The sequence below is a fragment of the Dasypus novemcinctus genome, chromosome 13 (assembly GCF_030445035.2).
Source record: "Dasypus novemcinctus isolate mDasNov1 chromosome 13, mDasNov1.1.hap2, whole genome shotgun sequence".
Classification (NCBI taxonomy): domain Eukaryota; kingdom Metazoa; phylum Chordata; class Mammalia; order Cingulata; family Dasypodidae; genus Dasypus; species Dasypus novemcinctus.
In genome coordinates this window covers 25,645,291-25,662,299 of record NC_080685.1, presented here as the reverse complement: position 1 = coordinate 25,662,299, position 17,009 = coordinate 25,645,291, and the positions used below count along the sequence as shown (strand labels likewise).

The window sequence follows — 17,009 nt, the reverse complement described above, 5'->3', positions numbered from 1 at the left end:
CAGGAGGGGAACATATCACCTAAAATTTCTTTGACCTTGGTGTCTATGACATGGTCTTCAACTATTATATGCCAGACACTGTGCCAGGCACTGAGGAGACAATGGTGTACAAACACAGAATGTCCCTAGTCCTCATGGAGCAGAGGAGAAGAAAGAAATTGACTTCAAAATAAGGGTAAAGGGAAGCGGATGTGGCTCAAGTGATAGAGCTTTCATCTACCATATGGGAGGACCTGGGTTCGATCCCTGGGGCCTCCTGGTGAAAAAGAAGAGAAAGCGTGCCCGCACAGCAAGCCAGTGCCTGTGTGAGTGCCCATGTGGTGCAGGTGCAAGAGTGCCCATGTGAGTACCCGCATGGTAAGCCAGTGCCCTGCGCAAGTGAGTCACGCATCAAGATGATGACACAACAAAACGGAGACAAGGGGAGAGTCAAGGTGAAGAGCAGCAGAAACCAGGAACTGAGGTGGCACAATTGACAGGGAACCTCTCTCCCCATCAGAGGGCTCCAGGACCCAATCCTGGTGAATCCTAGAGGAGAGAAAATGAGAAGACAACACAGACAGCAAAAACAGCAGGGCGGGAGGAGAGGAAGGGGGGAAAATAAATAAAATAAATAAATCTTTTTTAAAAGGGTAAAATTACAGTGGTTAACGGTGCAATAAAGGAAAGGTACATTTTGCTTTAAGAACGTAAAATGATGGGGACTCAACCTAGGCCGCTGTCCCAAATTCCTGCAGCAGCCTGGAGGGGATCTTAAACCAAATGTTCCCAGGCCCTCAAAACTCAGTATTTCTAAAGGGGAAAAGTACCTTCACTCCCCATACTAGCAAGCAATGTAGAATAGTGTCTAGGGGCAAATTCTTCATGGAGACCGCCTAAATCCTAAATCCAGATGCCGGTTCCATCGCATATGAAGTGTAGCCTGCTTAACTTGGAGTCCCTGACCTCTCTGAAATTACATGCAAAACTTGGCCTGCTCGTGTGCATGTTATGCACATTTTTCAGGGCAGACAGTCCATTGATTTTATGCGATTCTCAGAGCTTCCTGACCTCACAAAGTCTTCACTACGAGGGTTAGGAACCCATGACTCGGTACAGTGTTCGCTGAGGGTAAAAATTCCTGTGGGAATCCAGCACTCCTTGGGGGAGTCCGTCAGAATTCCAGTGTTCCCGGAGTGCAGAACTACGGTGATGAAAATGCATTAGCAACTCCTTGGAAGGAAATAAATACACACGGTTTTGAAACCAAAGGACGCTAAGGGGGGCGGGGGGGAGGGGAACAAAAGCATTTTAGCTTAACGTGCCACAGCTGCTGAGGTGCTGGAGCACGCCCGCAGCGAGGACCGCGCCGGTGGCCGCAGGTTTCTCCGAGCGTCTATCTAGATGCGGGTTTGGCGCGGGAGGGGGGGCAGGGGGAGGAATGGTTCAACTTGGCATTTATCAAAAGGGGGTTATTGAGCTGACAGCGAACTTCCGTCACTAACGCCCCTCAATTTTCTAGCTATCATCCCCGGATTCTCTTCTTCCCGTAGCTCCGATCACCGAAGGAAAAACGTAAACACAGGAAGGGAGGGCCGAAGAAAATAAAGCTGCGAAGGGAGCCCAGCGCCCGCTCTTTCGGGCCGCGGTCCCTTTAAGAGAAGAACCTCTTGGGACCGGCAGTCCCAACCGACCCGTTTTAACCGAAACCTAACCCGGACTTCCCCCTCTTGACTCAAAAAAGACCAACTTTGGATTTTCCCTCCCCTGTCGACCAACCAGATTCTGTTACCAGGCAGACTTTAGCGGCCGCTGAAGAGAGGCGGGCGCCTTCTGTCTCCGGGTGGCAGCAGCGACCAATGAAAGAGCCGGCAGTCCGTGTAGCTAGGCAGATTGGGGCCGTTCCGACCATTCAGAAAAAAGAAAATAAAGCAACGCACGAGCCGGTTGGGCCAGGACCGTGGGGCTGGGCTGGAGTGAAGGTGGCTACGAGGTAGTTTCTCTTTCTCCCTTACCTTTATTGTTGCTTGTGTTGGAGGGCGACTGTTCAAAGGTAGGGAGGGGGCGATATGAATTGGGAGGAGAGCAAAAAGAGATTTTGGCTTCATTTTCAACAGCTTCTTCACCCATGTGCACGTGCCCGAATCTGGGACCCCATTCCCTCAACCGGGGTTTCTACTCCCAGTCCTTGAGTTCCGCGGCCCTGAACCCTCCACTTTGCAGCAACCAGATTTTGAATGGAGGGGGAAGGGGCCGAGGTGGGGGCACGCCTAAGGATGGGATGTTGGGGAGATGACGTAGAGGCCGTAGAGGTGGGGAAGGGGAGCCACGGAGGAAGCCCTGGCGAGGTTAAGAAATGACAACTTGGGCCCAGCCCGCTTTCAAGCCTGGAAGGGCAGGGTAGGTTCTCTCCTTTTTGACCTCCTGGACAGATTGGATGTTAAGGAGTATATTAGAGGATTAGAGAACTTTGTTTTGGGGTGGTTATTGTGGTGTTTCCTTGCGGGGGGGCGGGGGTGGCAGGGAGTTCAGAGTCAGAGTTAGAAAAGAGCGTTTCTTTCTAATGTGGATTCCCAATCCCCCTATTTCTTCCCTTACAGTTTTCCAGATTTGGTAGCCTTCAGGAGGTGGGCAGTTAGGATGGAGAGGGAAAAGATCTCTTTGGGTATATATAGGCCTGGAGAACTAATGGAATAATTTCTAAGTTTTGGAGAAGGCAAGTGGTGAGGGAAAAAAAAAAAAACACGGGAAATACAGAGACTTGGTTTCTGATTCTGAGTAGAGAGAAGAGGAGTGCCCTGTTGTCTCCAGGGGAAGAGAAGTCCACTGTGCGTTAAACCTTCAAATCCTGTCTCCTCTTAACTCTAGCCCTCATGCCGGGATGGCAGAAGAGAAACCTGATGTTAAGAGCCTAAAAACTGCGGGAAGGAGCTCCCCAGGCAGTGCGGAAGCTGGCGAGCCCACCACCCTTCTTCAGAAGCTCCGAGGTACCATTTCGTAAGTACTCAGTCACCATCTCCAAGTCTTGTTCCAGGCCCAGGTAGACATCCTTGTAGCACTTGCCTTCCTTTGTGGTTGACTTGCCTCTCCCAGAGCAAGTGCATCTGACCAAGGGAGATTCTTCCTGGTGGCTGCTAAGCACTGCAGTCCTCTTCCCCTCCCTAGCAGTCAGACAGAGGTGTGAGGTGGGGGGTGGATACCTTGTATGTGACCTCCAGCTTTCTCCTCTTGCCCACAGCAAAGCTGTGCAGAACAAAGTGGAGGGAATCCTGGTAAGTATTTGGGGGAAGGGGCAAGAGAGAGATGAAATTGATGGGGGATGAGGGTGGTGAGGACGATGCAGGTAAATGAGAGGCTTTGGTGGGAGAGGCAGTATTGTCTGCCCGGTCCTAAGATGATGGGCTTTGCAAATTGCTGCCAGTTTGACCTTGCACATCTCACTTCATCTCTTTGTGACCTCTTGTGTAGAAGCCCAGGGCAGGTGAAGGCAGAGCTGATCTGCTCCACCTCCCTTCCCACTGCGGTAGCCCATAGGCTGAACACACGCAGTCTCAAATCGTTTCTTAGGTCCCTTTCCAGTCTGGTAAGCCCTGAGTCAGCTAGACTTTGCAGTGCAGAGCAGAGGGTCCTACCTTGGGACCTTCTTTGCCTTAGTGTTTTTCCTGCCTCTGTCCCCTCTCCCTGCCTCCCTGCCTCCCCACCTCAGCAAGATGTACAGAAATTCTCAGACAACGACAAGCTGTATCTCTACCTTCAGCTCCCATCAGGGCCCAGCACTGGAGACAAAGGGTACGTTTGGTGCTAGCATTTGAGATGTCAGGAGTTTCGGATTCTTAGAGAATGGTGGACTGGGAAGAGAAAGGGTGTATAGGAAGACTCATAACTGCTGTCCTTGATCAGGAAGGAAGGTCCCTGCCCTGCCTTGGTGGGAAGGGTGGATTCTGGGTGAACTCGTTTGGGCCTTTACCTACCGAAGTGGTGGTCTGGGTAGAACCAGGATGACTGCTGGGATCTTACTAACCCTTGCTCCTTTTACTTCTCCCTGCAGCTCAGAGCCAAGTACGCTCAGCAATGAGGAGTACATGTATGCCTATAGGTGGATCCGCAATCACCTAGAAAAGCACACTGACACCTGTCTGCCAAAGCAAAGCGTTTATGATGCTTATCGGTGGGTGGGTGGGGAGAGGGAGTGGGTATAGGATACCCCCTCTCCACCCTGAAGAACTCCCCACCTTGATAGGGCCTGACTTCCTAAAGGCTTTTCCAAACTTGATCCTTAGGGACCCTCTGAGCCCACCCCCAGTCTCCTTCTCTGAGTATCTTCCTCTCCTGCCCCCACTCACTCAGGAAGTACTGTGAGAGCCTCGCCTGCTGCCGCCCCCTCAGCACAGCCAACTTTGGCAAAATCATCAGAGAGATCTTCCCTGACATCAAGGCCCGAAGGCTTGGTGGCCGGGGCCAGTCCCAGTATCCTTGGCTGGAGAGGTTGAGGCTGGGGTATCTGGGGAGGAAAACATAGGATGTGGAGTGCCAAGAGTAGAAACAGCAAACTTTCCTAAGGGCTTAGATCTCCTGCGTTGTTGCTTCTTAACTTGCATCAGATATTGCTACAGCGGCATACGAAGAAAGACCTTGGTGTCCATGCCACCCCTGCCCGGACTTGACCTCAAGGGTTCTGAGATTGTAAGTTACAGATAACCCTCTGATCCCACCTTAATCTCCCAGGTAAAAACCAGAGATCTTTGGGACATATTTTGAGGCTGATGTGGCTTATTAGGTCATTATAGACATAGCTTCAGAGTGTGTAGTTATGCCCTTTTGCCTGCTCTGTGGCTGAGGCAGAGGATGAAGAAGTCTCTGGGACAGGATGGGTAAGGGCTATTTCCATTCCAAGTCTGGTCTCGGCTATGGCCAGTGTTGGGCTCTGAGAATTTGGAGTGTGACTGGGCATGTTCTTCACCACTACAGCCAGAAATGGGCCCAGAAGTAACCCCAGCACCGCGGGATGAGTTGGTCGAGGCAGCCTGCGCCCTGACCTGTGACTGGGCAGAGCGAATCCTGAAGCGATCCTTCAGTTCCATCGTTGAAGTCGCCCGCTTCCTACTACAGCAGCATCTCATTTCTGCCCGATCTGCACACGCCCATGTGCTCAAGGCCATGGGGCTTGCTGGTGGGTGGACTCTCCCTTATGTGTTATGAAACCCTCAGCCACGGTCAACTTCAAAGGCCCTCCACATACTAGGATAGACAAACCTTGGATTTCCCTTCCAGTCCTGGAGACACTTCTAGGACATGCCTTAGACCCCCTTCTTTCCCCTGTCTCTGCCAGTCAGTCATTCGATCAGAGTCACCTCACTCCTCCATTCCTCAGTTTCCTCTTCATTCTCACTTTATTACCTCTCCTGGCACCTCTGCAGAAGAGGATGAACATGCCCCTCGGGAACGGTCATCTAAATCCAAGAATGGTGTGGAGAACCTAGAGGGCGGAGCCCATAAGAAACCAGAAAGACAAGCTCAGGTAAGGAGCTCGATGCCCCTGGATTGCTGCCCTGGGCTGGGAGGCTTGTTACTCCCTTCCCCTGTCTCCTATACTTATTCACCGTCCATGCCTGTGTTTCCTTTAGTATCAGTCCTCACCCCTTAACCGTATTCCTTTTTCCTTTTTTAGCCTTCCAAGGAACTAGAACCCCGGGCTGGGGCTGGCCCCCCAGTGCGTGGAGAACGGAAGAAGAGTGTAGTAGAGACCCTGGCCCCGGCAGCCAGTAACCCACAGGTCAATGCCCTGGTGGCTCGGCTGCCTCTGCTCCTCCCCCGGACCCCGCGCTCGCTTATTCGGTCCATCCGAGTCTCTCCACCCATCCTGGCCCCCAAGCTCTCTTCAGGGCCTCTGAAAGTAGCTACGCTGCCTCTTCCCAGTAGGCCCGGGGGACCCCAGACAGCTGTGCCCATCATTAACATGATCTTACCAACTGTTTCTGCTTTGCCTGGGCCTGGGCAAGCACTACCTGGGGGCCCCACACAGTCCTGGGGCACAGAGAACAGGGAGGTAGGCATAGGGGGTGACTTAGGACCCCATGACAAAGGTGTCAAGAGGACAGCTGAAATGCCTGTGAGTGAGGCCAGTGGACAGGATCCACCAGCTAAAGCAGCAAAGCAGGAGACAGAGGACACAGGAGGTGATGCCAAAAGAAAACGGGGGCGTCCTCGAAAAAAATCAGGTGGAAGTGGGGAAAGGAATTCTACCCCTGAGAAGTCAGCAGCTGCCATGGACTCTGCCCAGTCCTCAAGGTTACCACGGGAGACGTGGGACTCCGGAGGGGAAAGCAACTCAGCTCGAGGGTTAGAGAGGCCAGGGCCAATTGGAGAGGTCGAGAAAGGGACAGTACTTGTCCAAGGTCAGGGAGATGGTGCTGTCTCCAAAGGAGGAAGGGGCCCCAGTTTCCGGCATGCCAAAGAAGCAGAAGATAAAATTCCTCTTGTCACCCCTAAAGTGAGTGTCATCAAGGGCAGTAAAAGCCAAAAGGAGGTTCTTCGGTTGGTGAAGGAAGAGGTGGAGACTGCAACACAGGGTACTAGAGACTTAAAGGGGCATGCGCTTCAGGGTTCCTTACCCCATGAATGTAAAGACCCCAAAGCAACCCCCCCATGATAGGTATGGAGAAAGTGTTGATATCCATACGTCAGCTCTGCCTAGCAGAGGTCCTTCTCTACTTGCTTCTCATGTGGCTCTTCTTTTCCTAAGGGAGCCCATGCTCCTGTGTGTTGACAGCTGAGCCCCTAGTCTTACATAGTGTCTGCTTCCTGCCTCTGGCCTTTTCAGCTTGATACCCTTGGCTTTAGTGTCACCAGTAAATCTGTAATGACCTTCTCACCTGGATCCCTGTGCTATCCTTGGGAAGATAGGGATGGGGTAAGTACGAGGAACATTATGGGTTAGGAATCTTTGGGTTTTAAATAACAGAAAACCTAACTTGAACTGGCTTAAAAATAAAAAGGATTTATTGACTTACATAACTGGAAAGTCCAGAGATGGTGCTGGCTCTAGGTGAGGCTTGATCCAGTGGCTCAGTATGTCTCTAAATAACTGATTCTTTTTTTCTTTCTGCTCCACTTTCTGTAGTATCATCTTAAGGTTGGGCTATCTGATGGCTGCTAGCGCTACCAAGATTACATGTTTCCTCATTTGTATCCAACTTGAAAGAGAGTGCCCGGAATCCTAGCAAAAGCCCTTAGAGTCACTCTGATTAGGCCAGGGGTCACGTGTACACCCCGTACCAATCACTATGGCCCAGGAGGATAGTATATGCTAATTTTCTTATTCTACATCATGGACTGCACCTTTGCCTAAAAGGATAGGATCAGCCTCCTCAGAATCACAGATGCCCATATGTTAACTGGGGAGGTGGGAGTTGCAGGGGGTGGGGAGAAGGGGCAGTTGACGCCTACTAGGTTGAGAGCAGCTAGACCTGCCTCCTTTTATCCCTCATAGTCTTGAATTTCCCTTACTGCACCTGTGACTTCTTCCCTCTTGTTCTAGTCTTAGAAGCAACAAGAGGGAAGTCATTCTCTTTTAGGGACCTCTCTTCAGTCTCCTTATTTAGGTGACAGTTCCCGTTTTCTGCCTACATTCTCAGAGTTGGAGCTGCTTCCTTTACCTGTTTCAGAATTTTAATTTTCTCTCTCCTTTCCTATCTCCTACCCTACTGTCACTTTGACCAAGTAGACTGGAAGGTTTACTTCCTACTCATTACCTTAAATTTATCCTGTATCCACCAGGTGTCAGTCTCTGGTCATATGTGTGTCAGGACTTAGCCAGGATTGTAGGTTTCGGCTAATATCCTGATGCGTGGAAAGGGTAGCTCTGCATGTCAGGGAGCACCAACGGGGAAAGGGAGTACAGACACTCCAGGTGTGTCCTTGGGAAAAGCAGTAAACCAGCCAATATTTATTGAGGACCTGTTTTGTCTTCTGCATTGGGTAGCTTCTGTCAGGGAATCTTGGTTCTTCCCAAGAGAGATTTTGTTTCAGGGAGACTTCATCCATTTGTTCATTTATTTCCACCACAGCAGATTTTTAAAAAATTATATGTAAGAGTTGATATCTATAAAGAATATATGTAACATGTATAAATTATGAAGCATAATAATAAAATGAATACTTATGGCCCATCACCCAACTTACACATTAAAACTTTGGAAATACCATCAAATTTTCTTGTGTTCCCTCCTATCCTGTCCCCCTGCCTCTCCCTAGAGTTAACTGCTATCCCTAATTTTGTATTTATTAATTACCTGCCATATATACACAAACATATATTTGAACCATATATGTATATATCCTTAAATAATGTATTATTTAGTTTTACTTGTTTTTTAGTTTTACAAAAAGTGTTATGCTCTAATAGCCCCCTGCAGTTTGCCTTTTTTGACTTAACATTTTTTCTAAGATTCATCCATATTGTAGATGGACAAGATTCATTCATTTTCATCTGTATAATATTCCATCAAGTGCATAAATAACAAGTTGTTTATCCATTCACCTACCAATGGATATTTGGGTTATTTCCAGTTTTTTGCTATTACAAATAATGCTGCTATGAATATTCTTGTACATGTTAGTGCCTTTGTTTATAGTAAGATTTCTAATAAGGTTTCTAAGATGGTTCTTTGGTCTGTATACCTTGAGTTGGGGACTATTCCTTCTTGTCTTATTCTCTGGAATAGTTTACATCAGTTTGAAATGAACTGTTCCTTGAAAGTTTGGTAAAACTTACCTGTAAAAGCCACCTGAGTTGTCTGGTGTCTCCTTTTTTTATCAAAGATTTTTATTAATTCTTCTGCCAAACACTGGTTTCCACATACAGTTTTTTTTTAAATAAGAAATAGCAAGTCAATTAAAGTTGTGGCCTTGAGCTATAAAACATTACACTTAAATACACGAATTGAAAAACCTAGAACAACATTATAAAGATGTTCATCATTGTTGACCTTCAGCAATGAATGGATGCAGCTTTACTGTGACTTCTCCAAAACTGCTTGGCAGCACCTAACACATTGGTGGTTGTACACGGTGTCAGTCAGAGTCATTCCCGTAAAAGGTATCTTCAATAATAAGTTGTTTTTGTGGGTCATACCTCCCAAGTAGTTCAATTTTAGCTTTGCAGTTTTTAACTTGATTACCTTTTCTATTCAAATCTCTCAAGTTGCGTTGATCCATCCACACAATAGTATGGAATCAGATGTGGCAAAATCTTTGGTAACCTGCCAGACAATGTGATTCATAGGAATGTCAAGCTTCTTTATGCAATTTTGCCCTTGATAGTCAGAAGGGTTTCCTGTCTTATATATGGATGTTGTGGCACTATCTATCCTCCAATATCTAAAATATTTAAATCAGTTACAAGTTTTCTAAAAACTCCTGCAATGGGTGATTGACAAATGTTACCCAGACATACAAACAGCACCAACTTGGGCACCTTCTCTGCCATCTTCTCTGGTGCAAAGAGAGGCACAGAGTGAGCTGGTGTTGCTTTGTGGGAAAATTTTTTAACTATTTGTTCAGTTTCTTTAATTATAGGCTTCTTGGGCTTTCTATATCTTCTTTTTTTTTTAAAGATTGATTTTTATTTATTTAATTCCCCTCCCCTCCCCTGGTTGTCTGTTTTCTGTGTCTTTTTGCTGCGTCTTGTTTCTTTGTCCGCTTCCGTTGTCGTCAGTGGCACGGGAAGTGTGGGCGGCGCCATTCCTGGGCAGGCTGCACTTTCTTTCACGCTGGGCGGCTCTCCTTAGGGTGCACTCCTTGCGCATGGGGCTCCCCTTCGCGGGGGACACCCCTGCATGGCAGGGCACTCCTTGCGCGCATCAGCACTGCGCATGGGCCAGCTCCACATGGGTCAAGGAGGCCCGGGGTTTGAACCGCAGACCCCCCATGTGGTAGACGGACGCCTTAACCACTGGGCCAAAGTCCGTTTCCCTCTATATCTTCTTGAGTCAGTTTAAAAACATGTATTTTTCTAGCATTTTGTGTATTTTGTGTCTTCCTTTTTGGCAATAGCTTCATATATTCTGTTTTCTTTTTTTGCCTCTGTTCTCTGGCAAGTCATGTCCTCTTTTTTATTTCTTCTGTCAATTTGTGCCTTCTCCCTCATTTTTTCTTGATTGATTGCACCAGAAATTTATTTTATTTGTCCATTTTCAAATATTTTGGGCTTTGTTTATTCTCTTACGTGTTTTACATTGCATTAATTAGTGATCTTATATATAGTATATTCTTTCTTCTACTTTCTTTATGTTTATGTTCTTTTCTAACATCTTAACTGTCATGCTTAGATAATTAAGGCTTCTTTTCTGTTATAAGTTTTCAAGAACCTGTTTCTCTACATCCCACAAGTTCTATGTAGTACAATATTTTCATTATTATTTAGTTCTAAAAGTATTTAAATTACCTTTATGACTTTGATTCATGAATTATTTTTAAAGTTTTATATATTTCCAAATGTCTGGAGACATGAAATTTAGCGATTTTAATATCGATTTTCAACTTAATCGTGTGTTCTCAGAGATTAGTCTCTGGGATACCAATTCTTTGAAATTTGTTGGGATTGTTATTTTATATTCTGTAACAGATTTTGGATTTCTAAATCTTTTTGTTATTTGGCTGTGAGCTCGTATTTTATCATGAGAATCCTGAGGGCCTAAAATGAGGGTAGTTTCCTTCGGAGAGGATTTGCATTTGCTTCTGCCAGGAGGCAGGGCATGTTCGATTGAGGACCATTTTAGCCACTTAAGAGTCCATGTTTAATTCAGCAGTCCCAGGTTTTTCTCCCCTTCCTTGGCAAGGCCCAACGCTTATTCTCTGCTTACAGGGCTAATATTTCTTTTACTGCAAGTTTCTCATCCTTCATTGAGGTTTCACCTTAATGACGATGATGTTTTTTCTTTTGGAGAGTCCTTTACTTTCTAATGAGCCTTGCAATGTGCTAAATATTATGCTTGCTGTAATTTATCCAGAATCTAGTTGTATTTTAATGATATCCCTTTCTTATCTATGGTGCCAGAAGAAGGAGTCCATTACTGTGGTTCTGATATTTTTCCTCTTTTTTATTTTTTTAAGTGCTAGGCACCTGTGTTAGAAGCTGAGCATGTGAAATTGGCAAGACTTAGACTTTGCCTTCAAGTATTCTAGTTGGGAGACATATGACTAAATAATGAAAGCTGCACACATGCCTTATGTTATAAGTAAGCACAGCATGTTGTGGGAGCCCAGAGAAATAACATAAAAATTAGACAGGAATTAGGGATGACTTCCCATTAGAGGTGAGTAGGGGTTAGCTGGACAACTCTAACTCATAAAGCAAGGAGAAAACAGTTTGAGATACGTGGTAAAAGAGCTGTCATGTTACTCATTCTGCTGCATAAAAGCTGTAAGTTGAGATTTCAGTTTCGGCTGAGTCAATGAGGAAGGTGTCATGGAAAAGGTAGGCTTGAGTTTGGCCTTTAAAATAAGTAGGGCTTGGGTAGGTGAAAAAGAGGAGAACTTTCAAGGAAAAGGAGGGGTTATTGGATATGAATAAAGGCATGGCAGTATAATTCAGTAAAGAGACATGTCAGGCAAAAGAGCTGTGTATAAAGAATAGTGAACCATATGGGAGGTCCGCGGTTCAAACCCCGGACCTCCTTGACCCGTGTGGAGCTGGCCATGCGCAGTGCTGATGCACGCAAGGAGTGCCGTGCCACGCAAGGGTGTCCCCCGCGTGCGGGAGCCCCACGCGCAAGGAGTGCGCCCGTGAGGAAAGCCGCCCAGCGTGAAAAGAAAGAGCAGCCTGCCCAGGAATGGCGCCGCCCACACTTCCCGTGCCGCTGACGACAACAGAAGCGGACAAAGAAACAAGACGCAGCAAATAGACACCAAGAACAGACAACCAGGGGAGGGGGGGAATTAAATAAATAAATAAAAATCTTAAAAAAAAAAAAAAAAAAAAAAAAAAAAAAAAAAAGAATAGTGAGAACTAAACTGGTAGAAGAAAACAACACACAATTTTAAGTATTTTTTATTGAATATATGAATTAATGAAAGGTATGAAGTTTGCGTTAGAGGATGGAGGAACTGGAATCAAAGGACCAGCTAGGCAGCTATTGCTGTTATCTGTGTGGGAAGAGATGGGGGGCTAGACCAAGCTGCTGAGAGATTGGAGGAAAAAGCATATGGAAAAATAAATCACTGGTGATAGAACAGATAGAAGCATAGAAGGAAATCCTGTCCTCACCATGATTGGGGTTTGGGAAGCATACATCCACTTTGGGAGACCAGGCTACTGGGTAATTTTGAGATTTGCTTGCATTCTGTGGAGGTTTATTTTTTCCCCCTTTTTATTTTGAAGTAATTTTACACTTACAGGATAGTTGCAAAAATAATACAGAGAGTATCAATAAAATTGACTTGTTAAAAAAAAATACAGAGAACTCTAACATATCCCCCACCCAGCTACCCAGATGTACCAACTTTTAGCATTTTGCCGTATTTGCCATATCATTCTATCCATCCATCCTCCATTTTCTAAACTTTTAGTAAGTTGTATACATCATGCTCCTTGAACACTTAATACTTCATGTATATTTCCTAAGAAAAAGGATATTCGCTTATATAAGTAAATATCAATTTATCAAGTTCAAGAAATAACTTTGAGTAAAACTTACAGTCCATATTTCAATTTTTTTTTCAGTCTGTTCTAATAATGTCCTTTTGGACCTTTTCCCCTCCATTATTAGATCTAGTCCAGGATCAGGTATTACATTTAATTGCCATTATCTAATTGTTCTTTTTTTCTTTTTTAGCTGTGGAAAAATAAATTTACAACATAAGCATTCCCATTTCAACCACTTTTTTGACATTTTTAAGTAGCCTCATTCACCCTATATTAAAAATCTGCCATGAAACAAATTCTTCTTCTGAAGTTTGAGGAATCAAACTTCAATGGAAGGGCTGAAGTATTTGGGGAACTACTGCTTCTCCACCATTCCTCATTCTCTCTCCTATAATTCCCTGTACCCTATCCCCAATACCTTCTCCCCAGTATCTTTTTTCCCATTTTAGTCCTGTCATAAATATTAAATACAATTTATAATTTACTAAAATTTCAAATAATATTTTACAATTAAACTAATGCAAACTCTACATCTCTAGTCTATGGCCCCAGATAAATGAATTTGTTTATTTTTGTTAACCATCAGCTTTCTTTATAAATCAAAGGAAATGCCATTTTCACACACATACGAAATGAAGAAATTTGTATCATTATATATTTGTCTAAGCTTTGTCTCATTTTGGTTCCTCAATAGGACTACTCCTTCATTTAGGATCATCCTGCTGATTCCATCCTATGCGATAAAGCTAAACTAAACATATATATCTATATAGCAGTACTTGTTAAATTTTCATGGCGAGTCCACTTTACTGAATAGAGCTTGAGTAGGTGTACGTCTTAGGTTTAGCACTCACCAGACGATTTTGACATTTATTTAGTCTAGATTTTTTTTTTCGGATTGTAGATTATAACCCATTTGTGGGTTGTGAACTCAAGTTAGCAGGTTGCAATTTTTAAAAATGAAATAAAATGGAACAAAATATAAGAGTGCATTGCTTATAGTAAGGTTTAGTATTGTTTCATGAAACTTAAGATATTTATGTGTTCTTCAGTGGTCACAATGTAAAATGTATTATTGTGGGATGAAGTAAAACACTTTTGAAAAATAAGGATAACCATTTTTAAGCTCAGTTTCCATAAAATGGGATAAAATCTATTTCACAGGGTTTAATAAGGAATAAAGGAGGTAATAATTGTACTCAAACACAGTAGGATTCAAGCAATAACTGCTAGCTTCTTTTTCCTTTCCCTGAAAATATGACCATAATATCTATGGTTCAAGGGGGAAAATCACTTTTTATAATTTCTTTAACTACAAGGGTGTTTAAGATATACCTGGAGCTGTAATATGACATGGGTCCTGCAGTATTTATCATCTTGGATAATGAACCAATTTTCTCCTCAGTTTGATGCAGTTTAAATAAAATAAAATGACATTTTCCTGCCCTGTTGGTACTTTCTTGCCCCCATCCTAAACCAACATGCCACATACATACATACTTTCCCACCAAAGGACTCTTTATGTCCTTTGTGTCCTTTACATGCACACAAGATGATATGGATTCTCATAGGGTCACATGTGATCCATGTGCAACCATCTATACAGCTGCAGTGGCCCAAGATAGAAGATATATTTTTTTCAATCAAAAAAGTGAATTAAGGGAAGTGGATGTGGCTCAACTGATAGAGCATCCGCCTACCATATGGGAGGTCCAGGGTTCAAATCCAGGGCCTCCTGGCCCATGTGGTGAGCTGGCCCATGTGCAGTGCTGATGCGCGCAAGGAGTGCCATGCCATGCAGGGGTGTTCCCCATGTAGGGGAACCCCACATGCAAGAAATGTGTCTGGCAAGGAGAGCCGCCCAGCACGAAAAAAAGTACAGCCTGCCCTGGAGTGGCACTGCATACAGAGAGCTGATGCAGCAAGATGATGCAACAAAAAAGAGACACAGATTCCCATACTGCCTGACAAGAATACAAGTGGACATAGAAGAACACACAGCGAATGGACACAGAGAGCAGACAACCAGGGGGAGGAGGGGAGAGAAAAAAATAAATCTTCTAAAGTGAATTAAAAAAAGTTTTAGTGGGGTGAGTAGTTTTAGAGTATTACAAGTATTATACCTTTTAATTTTAATATGGGAAACGTAATAAAAAAGAACAGCCTTCAGTTTTATAATTTGACAATTAAGGACTGAGGAGAAATACAAATAGAGTGGAATAAAAAAATCTAGACAAACATTTTAAATTTATTAATTCATTTATGAAATAACTATATTTTCCTCCCCCTACAAAAAAGTTTGGTGAGAGGACTGGCATTGTTTTGCATTTCTGGAAATCTCTTTAATGCCTGGCTTAATAGAAGACAGCTGGATTCTCATAGTTGCTTCTGCACTCAATTTTGTTGCTATATCAACATATATGTGTGTGTGTGTGTATTTTTTTCCCTACCCTGTGTTAGAAACTAGGATACAAAGAGGAATCCTTTCCTGCCTTGAAGAGCTCAGACTAGAAGGGACAGAAAACTTAGAAACAGGGTGACCAAAAAAACAAAGACAAAGCCATTAAGCAAAGAAGAGACATTGCTTAAAGATATAAACACAAAAAACTTAATACTGTATGTCACTGGGGAATGAGTGGGATTCTTACTTGGTCAATAAAGGACTTAACTATGAGAAGTTATAAAAATCTCTTAAAGTTTAAACAGAAATGTTCCTAAAATCGTGTTTTCTGTCATTGGAAAATAAACTTCCTACTATAAAAGGTAGGCTAGTCTCATCTCTTTCTTCAGTTTTTCAAATGGCTAGTCTTGTGGCCCTTTAGAACTCTCTCTCTTGAGGTGATATGTGACATTTTGAACTCTAGGCTGAAGCAGGATCATCACCTCTTGATACTTGCCTGGCAGCTGGTTGAAAGATGGGCATGGGCTGGGCCTGACAGGTGGACTGGTGATTCCCTACTTCAGACCAGTGGTGACAAATTTAAACTATCTTTGGCACTCCTGGCCTCCTCCTCATCTTTCACTTCTGTACTCCTGCTTTAACCTAGTTGATTTGCTTGCCCTCTCATGACTTGAGCAAATTTCCATTTCCATTCTTTGACATATAATTTTTTAGCCTTCCAAACGCTCTTTTTTATTCTACTGGATTATAATCAACATCGCTGGCTCACAATATTTCTGAGACATCTGCCATGCATTCATTCACCCTATACTGTGGGGCTAGGCCCCCCATATTAATTTAACCAAACTCCTCTCTATTCAGCAATTAGGTATCCATTTGTTCTACTTTTGTACATGCTACATGTTTTTCATAACTATTTTCATGCTATTACTCTTTATTCTGCCATCCAATTAAACACTGAAGCAGTGGCCCTCTCCTGTCTACTATTACAAGCACTGGTAATAGTAATATAGGAAAAATCTGTACTCTTTCTTGATCCTCACAAAACCCTGTAAGGCGTTAATACTACTGCATCCACTTTGCAGACTTAGAAACTAAGGTTCAAAGAGGTTAGTTAAATCCATCATCCCAAATAAAGCAGCCTGTGAATGGCAGGAAAGAGGCATCCAAGAAATGGATTTACATAACCAGCTTCAATGTAGACTATTAAGTTAAGGCCGTACTAGGACTTGGGGACAGAGGCTCTGAGGAGGGAGGAGGCTTTCCATAATGCTGACAAACACACAAAACCCATACTAGACATCCATTTGCGGGGGGTGTTTATTTGCTGCTTTCTAAGGGTTTTGTTTGGTTTGAAAGGAGGGATTGGGCCCTACAAGCCGTTGTCATTTCACTCACCTCTTCCAACCTGGCCCTGTCCAACCCCTCCCTGGAGGGATCGGCGTCCGGAGGCTGGAGGCCAAAGGCTGCTCAATGCAGGTGGTGACCTCGGAGCCAGATCCGTCGCCTCGAGTCGGGCCGCTAACGGCGTAAGACTGATAGATAGGGTTGGGCCGCGCCATTCCCGAAGCGATACCAGGCGTAATCTTGGCAACGTCCCTAAAGATGTGTCGGAAAAGGATAACGAGGATGACTATCTTCCCAGCAGGTCCTCCCCTCTGTCTCCCCTCTCCTGTGGACCCCCGGCGTCTATCCCCGGATCTGATTGGTTTAGGAGAGTAGTGTGAGCTAGGGGAGGGGTAGTGCCACTGACAGCAATTACGGGAACTCGGTAGCTAACTCGAACAGGCTCATTCACATATCCTTTGCACGTTTCTGTACGTGTGGAAGCACGCAGTGTGTCTCTACTTCTCCTTTAACGTGGTATCCACGCCCGCCTACTAACTCTCCGCTCACGTCCAGGAGCCCTCACCCCTTATTCTGCAAACTTACTTCCCTCTCGGCTTCCTTAGCCTAGCAAACGCAGGGCCTCTTAAGCCCGCCTCT

The 17,009-nt window shown here is 44.6% G+C and overlaps 1 protein-coding gene and 1 long non-coding RNA gene across 4 annotated transcripts; one reads left to right on the top strand and one right to left on the bottom strand.

Annotated features, from left to right (window-relative positions):
• The first annotated feature begins 1,311 nt into the window (after positions 1-1,311).
• RFX5 (regulatory factor X5) lies at positions 1,312-8,764 on the top strand. 3 transcript variants are annotated; one of them, XM_058309632.1, is made up of 11 exons: positions 1,312-1,361; positions 1,762-1,972; positions 2,848-2,976; positions 3,218-3,251; positions 3,686-3,768; positions 4,028-4,147; positions 4,327-4,446; positions 4,581-4,662; positions 4,948-5,149; positions 5,397-5,497; positions 5,648-8,764. In XM_058309632.1, exons 2-11 carry the CDS (start codon positions 1,839-1,841, stop codon positions 6,626-6,628), a joined length of 1,986 nt encoding a protein of 661 aa, XP_058165615.1. In that variant the 5' UTR covers positions 1,312-1,361; positions 1,762-1,838; the 3' UTR covers positions 6,629-8,764. The 3 variants fall into 3 exon arrangements, with proteins under 3 accessions (XP_058165615.1, XP_058165616.1, XP_058165617.1); XM_058309633.1 differs by lacking the exon at positions 1,312-1,361 and having other exon boundaries at positions 1,942-2,379; XM_058309634.1 differs by lacking the exon at positions 1,312-1,361 and having other exon boundaries at positions 1,947-2,032.
• LOC131280881 (uncharacterized) lies at positions 7,955-17,002 on the bottom strand. Its single transcript, XR_011645381.1, has 3 exons — positions 16,956-17,002; positions 16,422-16,622; positions 7,955-8,080 (listed from the first exon to the last, which is right to left on the bottom strand). It is a non-coding gene; the product is annotated as an uncharacterized lncRNA (long non-coding RNA).
• Positions 17,003-17,009: the final 7 nt, after the last annotated feature.